The sequence below is a fragment of the Microchirus variegatus genome, assembly GCF_963457635.1.
Source record: "Microchirus variegatus genome assembly, chromosome: 6".
NCBI classification, from domain to species: Eukaryota; Metazoa; Chordata; class Actinopteri; order Pleuronectiformes; family Soleidae; genus Microchirus; species Microchirus variegatus.
This window is the reverse complement of record NC_139807.1, coordinates 9,108,267-9,123,060: the sequence shown is the minus strand read 5'-3', so window position 1 is coordinate 9,123,060 and position 14,794 is coordinate 9,108,267. Positions and strand designations below refer to the sequence as shown.

Below are 14,794 nucleotides of genomic sequence, written 5' to 3'. Positions count from 1 at the left end.
TCTTGTTTTGTCCACAAACCAACAGTTATTTGGTTTTAATGATTTAATGATGAAGGAACTGGAAAACATGCACATTTTAGAAGCTGAAAAATCAGAAAACAAACAGATTAATCAAATAATCGTTGCAACCCTACTTTCTACTATCCATTAACTTCAAACTATTTAACACCTTTAAGCCGACAGAGCCTACATTTGGTCTCCTCATTGGTCCAAAAATGGAGTAAAACTGGATTTAACAATGTTTTTCTCGCAGTTTTCATCTTCTTCTTCTGTGCTATTTTCAGGCCAGTTTGGATCCAATTGATTGTAAATCAATCATCAATCGTTATGTGTCAAATGTATCAGTCAGACTAACGCGTTGATATGTATTTTAAAAGTCCGGTTTAAGTCGGACTAAGAAAATCATTTGTTTTTTCCCCTAACATAATGTACAAATAGTGAGTGACACTGAAAGTGAGTGTGTTTAAAGATTTGTTTAAAGAGTTTTTTAAATCCAGACAGAGCTGTAAAATACAGCAGAATATGTACATTTCTTAAATGGAAAAGTGCAGTAATGTGGACATAGCCTGAGCAAAAGTAAAGTCCGAGGTGAGTGAAGTGACGCTGACAACTTTGCTGAGTTGTGTGACCGTCGACAACTCGCCTATGAAATTGCATTTCTCATTACAACGTCTGTATAATTTGATTAAATATTTAAAATCTTTAAAGGTGACTGCTAAAATGACAGAGTTAGGCAGGTTCAGCTTCCCCATACGTCTTCTTGTCATGTACCACAGCGCTGCTGCTTAATCTCCCCATCGTCTGAACTGGAAATTGGCAACAGTGAATGGGGGCGTTTGTAGGTAAGTTGTCACGATGAAGCTCTATAGCTTCTCATTATAAAAGGATCAAAGTGGAGCGGCTGAGTGTACGGACCGACTGCTCTCCCGGCTGACTCGCACTAATCTCAATCTCCCTCGTAGGTCAGTGGATCTGCCTTCTCCAGGGACCTGCAGCTTTTTTTCACTTGGCCAAAGAGAACTGAAACCTTCTCTGGTCCATTTTGAAAAATCTTGATGAACACTTGGCAACCCTCAGCAGTGAGTCTAATCTAAAAGGTGGTGGTTAGGGTTATGTCACGACTCAGTGACGGTGACAGGGTGAGACAACAAAGAGGGAGAACACATGGACTAAACCACTGGGACGCACTGCTATGGGCTACCAGGTGCTGTCAAACGCTGCCCAATTCTCTTCGACACTTTATTAATCAATCAAGAAATGCGGAAAAGGCACCTTTTGTGCTAACATCCATGATTATTTTGGCATTTGGTCATATTTTCGCAGCAGAAATGACACTCGCATCTTGTAAAGATGTTTTAAAAATGTACTGCAGGAGATGTGAATGGTCCAAGAAGGTTATCCAAACACCCTGCACTTACGACGCCATTATTCTAATGGTTAAATCAGCTGAAAAATAAGGGTCTTTATGACCTCTTTCTAACATGATTGAGTCATTACCAGCATTGTGTTTCTCCCGTTTTTGAAGAGCACCTGACATACAAATTCTCCTCCCTACAGATTGGATGTCACTGAGATAGCCGTTACCTCTCCTGTTTGGATTCATGCCACAACCACTTCATTCTCCCTCCATCAGCACAATATATGAAATGTATCAGTGTGTGTTTCCACCCACAAAAGAAATCCCATCTGCCCGGACACTTTGGGGGTAATTCCTGACATTTCAGTATCCAGTATCTCCTGAGGGTTAAAAAAAAAAACCAAACACACTGAGCACCTGAGTGTGTGTGTGTGTGTGTGTGTGTGTGTGTGTGTGTGTACCTCAACAGTCTAAACACTGCTTGGCTCTGCTTGTTATGGGGCGAATCTTCACAAAAGAAGGTCAAAAATGTACCCACTGCTCTTCAATGGCCCGCAGCTCAGACTATTTTTGGAACCAGAGCTTTATCTTGAACAATTGCCCTGAAAGAAGAAGGTGACCTTCCACCAATAACCAATGAATGATGTGTTGGCAGCATGTCTCTAAGTGGGGAAGGCGGGCATTTGATGGAGCTTCAGAAGTCAGAGTCCATCAACAACACGGTGGCGGCCGTAAGTGTCCTTGAGCAAAATGATGACACAGTAAGACTGTATATGCTATAGACATAATTTTTTCGAAGAAAGCATTTAACTGCTTTTTCAAAGTGACAACAGTGTCTAAGCAGCAAGGGAAACAAGGGAGAGCGTTCCACAGTCTAAGGAGTGATCACCTTGCATCTTAAGATGGCTCTTTGGAACTAGAAGTAACATCTGACCGGGCTGGGGGAATGAAGCTGTAGCAGGTCAGAGATGTATGGACCATGCAACGCTCTAAAAGTTAGGGTCAAGATTTTAAAATGAATTCTAAAATTCCCTGTTCACAGTGTAGGACGGCTAAAACAGGCATGATATGCACCGTTTGTTAGTTCCAATCATCTCCAATTCAACCGAAAACACGAGGGGGTTTCAATTTAGAGATATTACGGGGATGGAAGAAACAGTTCTTGATGAACTGTTCAGAATGTTGCTCAAAGGCAGAGTCAAGGATGCATAGGGCTGGCTAAATGGCTGATATGCTGTTTTAGCAGAGGGATGACTATGTCGCTGACGGCGGATTTCTACTGCGGCACGTCAGCGGCATGGTTCTGCTTCGATCTCTGCCCATCGGCAATCCCCACCGGGCGTGTTACGGCAGCAGCGCGGTGCCTTGGGAGCCAGAGCAGTATTCACGGAAGATCACGCGATAATGGACGTGAGTTCGCGAAATCCCGCGATAGACTGTGTGTATAAAGGAAACATATACAACAACACAGCTTCTTTTCATTCTCCGACATGGAAGAACAGTTGATCTGGTGTCATAAATTATTTTATTTTGTTTCTCCACTTCAACAATTAGTCTCTCGTCGTACATTATGACCCTCTGATTATTTGACTGTTGACCTGGTGGCACCGGTCACGACGTAATGTTGATGTGAAGTTGTGACAGGCTATATGACCTGCGTATTGTGTTTTATTTTGAAAGGGAGGCGGATGTGTTTTGCTTTGATTCTGTGTCGGACTTCTTGTCTGGTGCGATCTGCTCCGTTGAAATGTACGCGATTCAGCAGCAGCAACGGCAAAAATAGGGCTTGGCTTGGAGAGCCGCTTCTGGGACGCTGCTCAGATTGATTAGAATGGAAGGTATTTGCAACAGCGACCGCGGCACGTATGTGCCCAGTGAAAATCCGACGTTAGTAGACGTCCGCCATATTTTGGTCTGACACTCTGAGCAGCTCGTCTATTATTTATCAGCGGACTGACATCTGGTTTGACGTTTTCTGGTCAGTGACTACAACTATGACAGACAACATGGGTTCTAGAAAACAGGTATCATGTGTCCGAGGAATAAGGAGATTTGAAGAAGCTACCAAAGTGTCTCTTCCTGTTTGTTTGACTGCTGAAAATAAACCTACAGAAGACCATCAGGTACTGGAGAAGAGGTACAACTGCGATGTCAGCAGCTGCAGGTAGAAGCACTTCCTCTTGCCGTCCTCCCACTAATTTTGAGTGTTTCCATGAGTGTTGCTGAGGAAGCACTCTAGTTACTTCCACACTAAAAAATAAAGGTCTGATCTACCTGTGATATGAGAGCCACTGCGAGTAAATTAATGATGTGATTCAAAGTTGCTTGAAAGTACACTGGATTATAACTTTTTTTTTTTATAACACAACGGTAGCAGCTCCAACCTTAATAATACCGGATAACATTTCTCTTCTGTGCTTAAGTGGCACATCGCGCAGGTACAGGGCCTGTTTTCCTTTTTTTGTTCCCTGAAGAAAAGTTTCCCAGAGTCACTTCTGGGATTTAGTTGCTTTGATAAACCAGCCAGAGTCATAAATCTTATGCAGTTTTAAAAAAGCTCTAGTGCAGAATCAGGTTAGCAGACCTTTTTTTTCTCCTCTCAGCTCGGTTTTATGACAGTGAAATCAAATATTTCTGGAGAAACTGGAGAAGTAATTGCTCCGACTTATTAACGTGATAAAAAGGCAGCGGGATGCACGGCGACACGGGGAGGATTTGTGTCGACGATTATTAGTTTGAGGCGTTTATGACGCTGTGGTGTTGTTGCATACTGTATTCACTCAGCTTATGTGTAGATTTAAGGTTGTAGAAAGCGTTTCTGACAACAAAATATGAGCATTGTGTGTCTGTGTAAACGTGGCTGTTATCTGCTGTGGTTGTGGGAGATACAGGGGAAGAAAAAACAGCTGAAAAAGCAAAATCAATGGCCAGAAATGACCAGCTGTGAACTGAACAGTGACCATGTTCACCAACATCACTACAAGTCATTACAGTTTACACACCTCAAAGAGCAGGGGAGTTTTGAGAGTGCGGCTGCTGTACGTTGAGTTGTTGTTACAAAGGGACTGAACTGGGAAAAGACATCGAATACAAAGCACAGGAGCTACAGTTTGGACTCTAAGGTCAAAGGTGGTATTTTAATGTAGTTGTGAGTTGGATAACAAAGGTTCAGTGGAAGTCAGAGGGCTGCACAACTGTTTATGTAAACTCCAAATCACATTTTTTTAATTTTTACGCCTACCCCTACACTCTTAGAAATAAAAGTGCTAAGTAGAACCATATAAGGTTCTTCGGCTTGTCCTCATAGGAGAACCCTTTTTGGCTCCAGGTAGAACCTTTTTATAAAGGCAGGTAGAACCTTTATAAAAACCTTTTTGGAGGGTTCCACCAAGAACCCCTTCAAAACCCGTTATTCGGGGAAGGGGTTTTAAAGGGTTCTCTGGATCAAAATGGTTGTGTTACCAAGAATCCTTGAAAAACCCTTTCTTCAGGAAACGTAAACAACCTGAAAACGTGCGTTAATCTCCAACATTTAGCAAAGTAAATGTCTAAATTCGGAATATTTAACAGAGGAGTCTGGTGTATTTAGCGACAAGACTGCCGAAAGCCGGCGATCGTGAACAGAATCACAACCCGTTTAGTATCAACTCACTAGTTTGTGTGTTTGTGCCGTATATAAAAGGTTTCGTGCAGCCGTGCTATGAAGACCCTGCGCATCTTGAGGAGGTAGTAATGGATCACGACGCGTCTGATAGCAAACCGAGTAGAGCTAGAACTGTATCATGGAAAAGCGCCGTAAGTAGCAAGAGTTGCTAATGTTGCTAAAGTGATGTCCATTGTTGGACGCACTTTGTCTGATTTAAAACATCAGCAACAGCAACTGTTTGCGCTGTGAAGCGTTTCAGCTAACCACAAAAACATGATTTGATTATTTGTAATATAAGACTTAATGGCTAACACTTGCGCTGCTGCTTGGAAAGTTGAACATTCCTCAACTTGTGCGCAAGTGTTTCAGTTGACTTCTCAACCGCTTACAGGTGAGATGGCCGGTTTATCTCGGTCATGGGCGATTAAACACTCGCCTGTTAGAAAACAGAACGCCTGGGAAACCTGGTTTATTCCAAGAGACAAGTTTTGTTGTGGCTACCGTAGCGACGCAACATGCTAATGGAAGTTAACGCAAAGACGGTAGCTAACAGTCTCCATTCTCCGTTTGAAGTGTGTCCCTGAAAAGGCTCAGTTTGAAGGGCGACCAGTTAATAATACATTTTTAATTTGACTTTAATTATTTAGTCTGTCCTTGCACCCTGTCCAAATAAGAACCAGGACACACTCTGCCTGCACAAAAATGAACAAAATGGTGGTTTAAAATGGGATTTTGAGCCATGAAATCAAAATTCAGACACTAAAGTGGTCGCTACTGCTGTGCAACCCCACTGACTTGCTTCAGGATGAGAGGGGGATGACGAGAGGGGATGGACGGGTTTGACAGTAAATGCAGTGTGCAGACTTTACCTGAAGGGTCAGCACTATGTTCTCTGGCTGAAGGAGGCCAGATGAGATGGAGAGGACATGCAGAAGACAAAGGCAACTCAGCGTCAAAGACAGAGCAAAGCCACACAAAACAGAGACGTGTGGATGAAAAAACAAGAGAAATGAAAGACTTGGTCATCAGCATGCATATCCACATCGTACACAGACCCTAAATGAGACACACTAAATGTATTCATAAGGGTGTCAAGAATGGTCAAGAGCTTTAAAAAGAAAAGTCTTTGTTTGTCGATGTTGTCGCCCAAAAAAAACTGTGCAAAAATGTTGTGCCCTTCTTTAAATGCATACATTGTGCCCAGAGGCAATTACCGTGTTTTTCTGGTGGGGGGGGGGGGGGGGGTGACAGTCAAAAGATGACCTTATTGGCCAGGTTTGGAAAAGCTATTAACACCTTCCTCCAGAGGAGTCACGGACTACAGAGTATCTCCAAGGCACATTTGTCGTGTGTCAGAATGGCTGGAGAAAATTTGAAAAAAAAGTGTAATTCCCATATAGGAGGGTTCTACAACCTGTAGTTCTCTAGAGCCATGTGTTTATTTATTTATATATTTGATTTCACAGTAATGTCTAATGTCAAAAGTGATATTAAAAAGCCTCAACAAACTTTAGTTTGAAATATGGAAAGATGTTCACTTAAAGGAAGTAAAATGCACACAAAGATGTGCACATTTGGACTTTAGATCCAAATACTTACAGTATGCCAGGCAGGTTTTCTAAAGCATAAACTCCATTAATACATTTTCCAAAAACAGTGGAAAGACCAGGTCTACATTATTAGTGTTTTATTTTTGGGTATAAACAGCAACGAAATGTCAACAGTTTTTTCTTTTTGTAGTTCTTAAATTGTATAAATATCCAAGTTATTATCTTCATTTTAGGGGTCGAATGGGTTTTTTGTGGCTCCAGATTCATTTTATTTGGGTGAAGAAAAATGAAAAATGTCTCTTTTCATACTAAAAGTTGACCCCTGACCTCTAAGCACACACACACACACACACACACACTCTTACCTTTTGATATTCCGTGTGAAGAGCTCCAAACTTGTCTTTTGCCAGTTTAACAATAAGATCTGAAACAACATGGAGGAAACAACACATTAGGAAAAATCTGTTTCTGTTTTTGTCAAATAAAAATAACAAAATTAAAATAAATTGTATTTTGAGCAGGTAGGGATCAAGAACTAATTCACTATAATCGTTTATTAAAGTAAATTTTAATAAATCAGTATAATAAATCTTAAATCACTAAAAAAAACAAAAAATTTGTTGGATTGTTGATTTAAAAACATCAATATTTCAATATTTAGGAAAACTGATCAACATTGTTCAACATTTTCTAAATAAATCATAAAGTATTATAAAGTATTTCTGTCAAACTGAAGCAGCAAGTTTTGACATTTTTTGAGGAGACGGTGTCATGAAATTCAGCATCAACAGTGACACCGCTGTGTCCCCTTCATCCCTGTCTCTTCCCCCCTCTGGGTTTAGGCCGAGGGCAAGTCTGACACTCTGAGCAGCTCGTCTATTATTTATCAGTGGACTGACATCCTGTCAAAAGTGCTGTTGGTGCTGCTGAAACCCTGGTTCCTGCTAAATCCCGGGGAGACCTGATGAAGCCACCGGATGACAACGTCAGAGAATTATGTCGAGTTGGTGAAACTTACGGCAATGGCAGATAAAAAGTGACACGGGTGTTGGTGGAGTTTATTCTTGTTTATATAAGAGCCCGGATTTTACATTTTACTGTTGGATATTGTGTCATTATTTGTTTTCTATTTATTAATTAATATTTTTATCCTGCAGAAAAGTTGTACATTTATATTTACCATAATTTAGATGTTTATGTTGGTGGTATTTGTGTTTCTCTTTTTTTAATAATTATTTAAAATGAATGTTAACCTGGAAATGATATTTTATACTTTATTTTATGTATGCTATATATACTATATAGGCTAAATATGTATTGTTTTAGATCTATTATATCTTGATCTTAAAATGGCAACTTTCACACATTTAGAAACTTAGATATATTTAAACGTGCCATATGTAAGAATGTGGCCAAAAATGGTTACTACATTCAAATTCAAAATACCGAGGTCTTTTAGGTTTAGGTTTTCTGACGTAACTGGCAACCCATGGTTGCTCTGCAGCTGAGACTCAACTGACTGCAATGATTGGTAGACGGCGGTAGGTGGCGCCACATGCCAAAACATGATTTCAAAACATAAACATGATTTGCAGTCTGCAAAATATTTTTTTTATTGCAAATATTTTGTCTGAACTGTTGTTGTTGGTGAGTTCAGTTTGTTATATGAACATTATTCCTGAGTCTCTGTGACATATTAGGAGGATTTTATGGCCAGTTGCTTTAGATTTATTACATAATGCACCTTTAATACTGGAAATGTTTATTTATCTATTTATTTATTTTTGGGTATTTTTGGGTAAATATTTTTTTTATGTTTTTTATGTTGCTAAAGAAAATTAAAAATATGAAATTTATTTGATGTTGGATAATTAAGTGACATAATGCAAGATTCTAGTGCTGATATTCATAATAAAAGGTTTTATATTGTGCATTATGCTTTCAGTTATTTCTATAAATATAAAAACTTAATATAAAACTTTTTCATGGGTATTATCATGTGGTATACTGTAGTGTGTACCTCACTTGGATTATTGTGGCTCCGCTCCTGGAATAATAATAATGTATAATTCATGAATCATATCCAAATATGAACTTGGGATAAAAACAAACAAACTAAAAAAAGAAAAAAGAAAAAAATACCTTGACAGTGCTTGGGCTAAGGTTTCCACAGACTATATTTTGATCTAATTTATACCAATCCCAATTATACATTATTTCCCTGAAAGATAACGAATCAACCGACCACATGCATTCTTCACTCTCATCTCAACATGGAGCAGCGCTGCAGTGGATGTGACTCATCTCAGAACGATGACAGCGAGCGCAAGTCTTCTCAGAGGTGAGAGGTTTCCAAAAATAAAACGAAGAGAACATTTTCTCTGTCTTCTGCAGCACAATGTTCTTTTTCTGAAGGAGGAAATGAATTGTTTGACGTATCACAAAGCAAACTAATGTAATATACAGTAAATATGAGATCTGGTTGAGTGTCTTTTTAAAAGTTAAAACAAGAGTTTTCAGCTTATTAAATGTTAGGTTTATTCTGTTTTTTTTGCTCTATACAACAAAAAAAATACATCATCACCATCATTTTGAGGTTTGGGCGACCATTGAACAACATCTAATTTGGATTTTTGTGACAGAAATTGCTATTGCAATGCTTTTATTGCTGATATACATTTTTGAAGTGAAAACTTCCACACGTGTTTGACTTGTGTTTTTTTTTTAATTGTTTTATTGCACTTTCTGTCAGAACCCTTAACAAATTGCAGCCTTTGAGATTTCATAACTGCATTTGATTTGAAAATAATGAATTCTTCATGACCTAACAATGACCCCATTCCTGTAATCCACTCTCCCTGCCCGATTTTTTTCCCACCATGTTCGTGCAAAAACAAATCTCACCTATATAAGTCAGTTTCCCCACATCTAGGTTAAAGTCCCTCCACCCTGTAACGGCTATAGGAAGTCTCTATTGTGCCTTTATGGTCGAGCTGTAAAATAATCCAACTTTCTCAATAAAAAAATATAAAAGCACATTGAGCTGAGCAGAGCTATCATCTTTGCTTGTTCCCCCGCGATCCTTTGTGCGCGTTTCAAAGACGACCCTGACATTGTGGTTAACTATTTTTGTCTCTCTCACACGATTCAGGTAACAGTAACCGAGGTGCGCACGGCCTTGAGCGATAGAGGAGTGTGTTATGATTCTGTACTGACCTCAGTGACGGCTGCAGGTTTGGGTGAATCAGCTGGCATCTTTTAAATCATCATTTATGGTCGTTTTTTTACAGCAAAAAACCTCAATTATTGGTTGTCAGCTTCCTAAATAGTGTAAAATATGATGATGTGATGCTTTTCCTTGTCAAATGTGAGATTGATCTGAATTGTCAGGGTACAACAAAATGTCATTAGTTGGGTTTTCGTTACCATGTAGAAATGTGCAAAACCCAAATATCGCAATTAAAAAAAACTGGTAATGGAGACACCAACATATTGGAAAACCTGAAACATTTTCACTCTCCTATGAGGTGGTTTTTCAGATATAAAGGTTTATCGGAACTAGTGCTGGGAACTAGGTTAACGCACGTTGACGCATGACCCGTTTCAATGACGACTGACCAGAAAAAGACGCCTGTGACGTTGTGTTTACGTGCCGTGACACCGGAGTCCAGGCACCGTTTACCAGTTAGCTCCGTTAGCTGCATTAGCTCGTTTAGCAACTTTAGCGCACCTACAGTCGAACTGGAGCGGTCTGTTTATGAAACGAAAAAAGAGCAGCGCTACAAATGACCAGCGTACCTGTGCACTGCGTATGTGTGCCTCTGTTTTTAAAGTTTAGCGTTACTTTAGAGACTCATTTTAAGAATAATGAGTCATGTAAACATGACGTCACACGCGTCTTTTTCCAGTCAGTCCTCAAGGAAACGCGCCATGCGTTAACCTTGACGCCGTTAACCGGCGTTAACGTGCCCGTAACACTTTTTTTTCGCATTTACACATCATCGGACACGACGTACATCAGTGCGGTATGTGTGGACAGAGTAACCACGGAAACGCAAAATGCTTTCGGCCATCGTCCTCAAAGTGTAGTCTCACGGTACGAGATTTTACGAGAAAAATGGGATGTCTCAAGTGTAGACTTTTACGAGAATTACGGCTTATACACAAAACGCCCTTCAAGTAGAACTTGTACTTCGGTTAAAATTTAAGAAATATTGCTTTTATTTTGCGATAAAATGTAATGGAAACACAACTATTGTCTTGTGTTTCCTCAAAAATAGAGACAATTCTAATATCCCCCTATATGTAGCGTATCCTTACAAGCAGTGTTACATTTTTTGTTTGAAGAATATTTATCCCTTTGTTTGATATTTGTTATTTATTTGACTTTAAATCCATGAAGGGGAGCAGCTGGAGTTCCCAGAACACACTGCAAATGCAACACTCAGGCCTGAGCTAGTCTTATTATCTGACTGCTCAAGGCAAGTTGTGATACTTGAACTCACAGTTCCCTGGGAAGACTGTGTGGAGGAGGCACACGGAGAGCATGATAAGGCGGAAAAAAAATACCTCAAACTGGCAGAGGAGTGCAGAGAACGGGGGGGGGTGACCACAGATGTGAGCCCCTCTGTAGGCCAAATAACTGCTTAGAGACCTCAGACACCAAGGACATCACAGAGACTGCAGAGAAATCTCTAGGTAGATCAAGAGGAGTGATCCATGGACTGATCATCCCTGACCCAGGTGAGGGTGGACAATGATCTAAGACCCCAAAAAACCTCATGACCCTGTTCATCAACATACATAGATGAAAATATTTCATTAAATCTTTGGCCTATCTCAAGCTTCTCATTGTAGGTAGGTGCTTTCTTGTCATTGCATATTCCAACACAATGAAGTTCTGTTTGGCCACAATCACCACCATAGCAGCATTTTAAAGTACTTGTTCAAAAAGAATGAAGTCAAAGTACAGGGATAAAAATTCCCTTGGGGCCAGTAAATAATCGTCACTAAAGTGCAACACAGTTAAGGAGGGATGGTCCGGTTCAGCAGCTCAGAAGTGCATTCACTGCCCTGCGGGAAAAGTCGATGACTTTGTCCGTGCCTTTATGGGCCTGCCTGAAGCAAGACTGTCAAAGAGTCAGCGCCCAGGGTGTGAGGAGTTTCCTCTGATGTTTTCCGCTCCTCAGAGGACGGCTGGAGGATAGGTATGCTGACGATCCTCTGTTCTACTGATCTGCTGCAGGCCCTTTTGTCTCCTCCACCGTGCAGCCATGTGTCAGGAAACCTCTCGATGGTGCATCCGTAAAAGTTTTGGAGGAGTTCCAGAGGGAGTCTGTTCTTTCTGAGGGTTTGTAGGGAAAAGTGTCTTTGCTGTAGCTTCTTAACCAGTTCTCTGGTGCTCACTGCCCAGGACAGATCCACACAGAGATACTTAGAACTTAAGACTGACTTCCACTTAATCCCACTCCTTCTTCTTCTTCTTCGTGTATCACGACCTTGCTAGTGCACCAGAACACCAGTGACCGGACCTCTTCCTTGTCCTCATTGTTCTTTATGAAGACCACCAAGGATGGTTATGTCATCTGCAAACTTGAAGTTTGAGAGGTGAGGGGTGTGTCGTATACCAGGGCAAATCTAAATATTTTAATTAACAAATGAAGACACTCTAAAGCACATGTGTCAAACTCAAGGCCCAGGGGCCAGATGTGGCCCATCACATCATTTTATGTGGCCTGCAAGTTCCATACGGCTTTAAGGCGTGTTTTCTCTTTTCCCACAATGCATGGCGATTGTGTTACCCGTGAGGTGACGGCATCCCGCCACTAGTTTGCAGTGTATCACTGTATATGCATCATGCGACGGATGAAATTGAGATTGAAATATCCACAAATGATCCCAAAATGTCCAGGAAGTGAAAGATTGATGCAGATGGAAGGCAGTTTCAAGAAAGATGGGAAGGCGAATACGTGTTTGAGTTATGAGGCGGTGTCGGTCGTCAAAGACTACAATCTCCGTCGGCATTTTGACACCAAACAAGGAGCCAAGTATATCAAAGTTAGCCTTCAAGAAGTGTTCACAAAAGCCATAAACAAAAACGATGTGGCAGTGAGAGTTAGCTTTATTGTGGCTGAAGAAATCACCCGTGCTTCAAAGTCTTTTTCTGAGGGTGTGTTTACATTTAGTTACATTTATTCTGTCTTACAGTTACATCTGGCCCTTTGAGGGCAACCATTATGCTGATGTGGCCCTGGGTGAAAATTAGTTTGACACCCCTGCTCTAAAGTAAACTAAAGGGAAACTTGGATGGAAGTTACCTGGCCACAGAAGAGAGAGTTTACAGTGGAATAATATTGGAGAAAGCTACATTACGAGATGCTCCATCCACGTTCAATACATAGACTTCATGCACTTTGTTCTCTATGTTGTGAATAAACAGAGAAATCCTGCTCTTTTGACTTTTCACGGACAGTCTTGCCATTTATTGATTATCACAGAATCACTTTATCGTGATATTATTGGTATCGTGGACCACGTATCGCTTCCACCAACTTGAATGGAAATCTTAAAAGTTATTTTTGCGCAATCCTGCTAACAATCGTACAGAAAGACAAATTAACCGAAAACATAACCTCCAAGATGGATGAATGAATGAAAAGTGGTCTTCTTGAAAAAAGGTCTCATGAACAAAGTGATGGCTGGGACGTCGGCCAAGACTGAAGAGCATCACGGATAAAGGAGCCGTGAGAGGATGAAGGAGCGAGAGAGAGCGGAAGGAGAAAGGAAGGACACGGGAAAGAACAAAGACAGGAGGAAAAGGAGGAGAGGAGAAAAATGAAGGAGAGGTGAAAGAGTGAAAAGCTATAAGGAGGAGGAAGGGTTCGAGTGGACCTCTGTTTCCAGTCAGAGACATTTAATCCCTCACTCCATGAGTGTCCACCCACATTAACTCTCTCCTCTTCTTCCTCCTCCTCTCTTCCAAAAGCAGTACTGAAAATAGACATGCCACATGCTGCGCGAGATGCATGTACAGTATTAAAGTGTAACTGCACATTTTGAGATTAATGTAAATGTAAACGCAGAAGCAGGAGCTGGTTTCAGTGGTTTCCTCCGTCACTGAAACAGATCAAGTGCAGAGCATTTAAAGGGGATTTATCCAAGCTTTTCGAGGGAGCTCAAGATAAAGACGAACCAAGGAAGAGGGGGAGGTTTTTTATTTTGTCTTTACTTTTACTGGAAGGGATTCATTCGCCCAGAGAAATCCAGCAGAGCTTCGGTTCGGCTGATCAGAAAAAGCATGGGGATGAAACAAAAAAAAAGAAGAAGACGATGAAGAAACCAGAGAAGAAGACCAAGAAGACGGAAGGAGAAGAAGATTAAGAAGACCAGGAAGACAACCAACAAAGAAGACAAAGAAGAAAACGGAGGAGAAGGCGAAGAAGAACACAAACAATACAACAAAGAAGATGGAGAAGATGAAGACAACTAATGAAAAGAAACCTGAAGAAGAACAAGAGGACAGAGAAGAAGATGAACAACAAGAAGAAACTATTTGGTTTAGTTTAAGCCAATATGTTCTCTATATTAGCATTTACTATTAGATGAAACAGAGTAAATCTATTGGATTAACTGTGGATTACTGCTGAACAAAACCCATAAGTGCAGTAAAGTAAAGACAGTAAAATAAGACTGTGGTTGATCTTGACAGAGGACACACGCCGAGGTGGACTGAGGCTCATTTTATGTTTATATTTAGACTTTTAAACGTCAGAAATGAAAAGTAGAAGAGCAAAAAAAAAAAAAAAAACGAGAAGGAATGAGCTCTGAAATATACGGGGGGGAAATAGATCTGGAACAGACTGAGACAGATGGATGAATAAAAAGAGCAAATCAGAGAATGAGAATCAAGAGAGAATGGTGTAAAGATGGAGGGATGAAGAACACATGGTCAGATGGAGAATATAAATAGACTGATAAATGATAGGTGATGCAATGCAAAGACGAGAGGCTGATGAAAATGGGTTTTCACGCTGCTCCACATTTTTTTTTTTTTTTAACCTGTCCTGTCCAGTACCTTGGGCATGCACTATGGTTGACTGCATGTCTGTTGGTGTTGAACAGATTTTGCTGTTTGCAGGGCGAGTGATTACAGCGCTGTAATGCCCGTCCTGCTATTTATGTTTTTATTTATTAGGTTGTGTGGGAGGACCGGGCCAGACAGGGGGGGTGGGGGTGAGGGTG

The 14,794-nt window shown here is 40.6% G+C and overlaps 1 protein-coding gene across 1 annotated transcript in view; it reads right to left on the bottom strand.

The window, feature by feature from the left end:
• The window catches only part of prom1a (prominin 1a), a gene marked incomplete at both ends in the record, with an annotated part of 88,595 nt that overhangs the window by 46,412 nt on the left and 27,389 nt on the right, over window positions 1–14,794 (bottom strand). Inside the window, 2 exons of the mRNA XM_083891762.1 lie at window positions 5,873–5,899; window positions 6,919–6,977. Coding sequence (XP_083747888.1) covers window positions 5,873–5,899; window positions 6,919–6,977 — 86 coding nt within the window. The remainder of the gene's footprint in view (window positions 1–5,872; window positions 5,900–6,918; window positions 6,978–14,794) is intronic.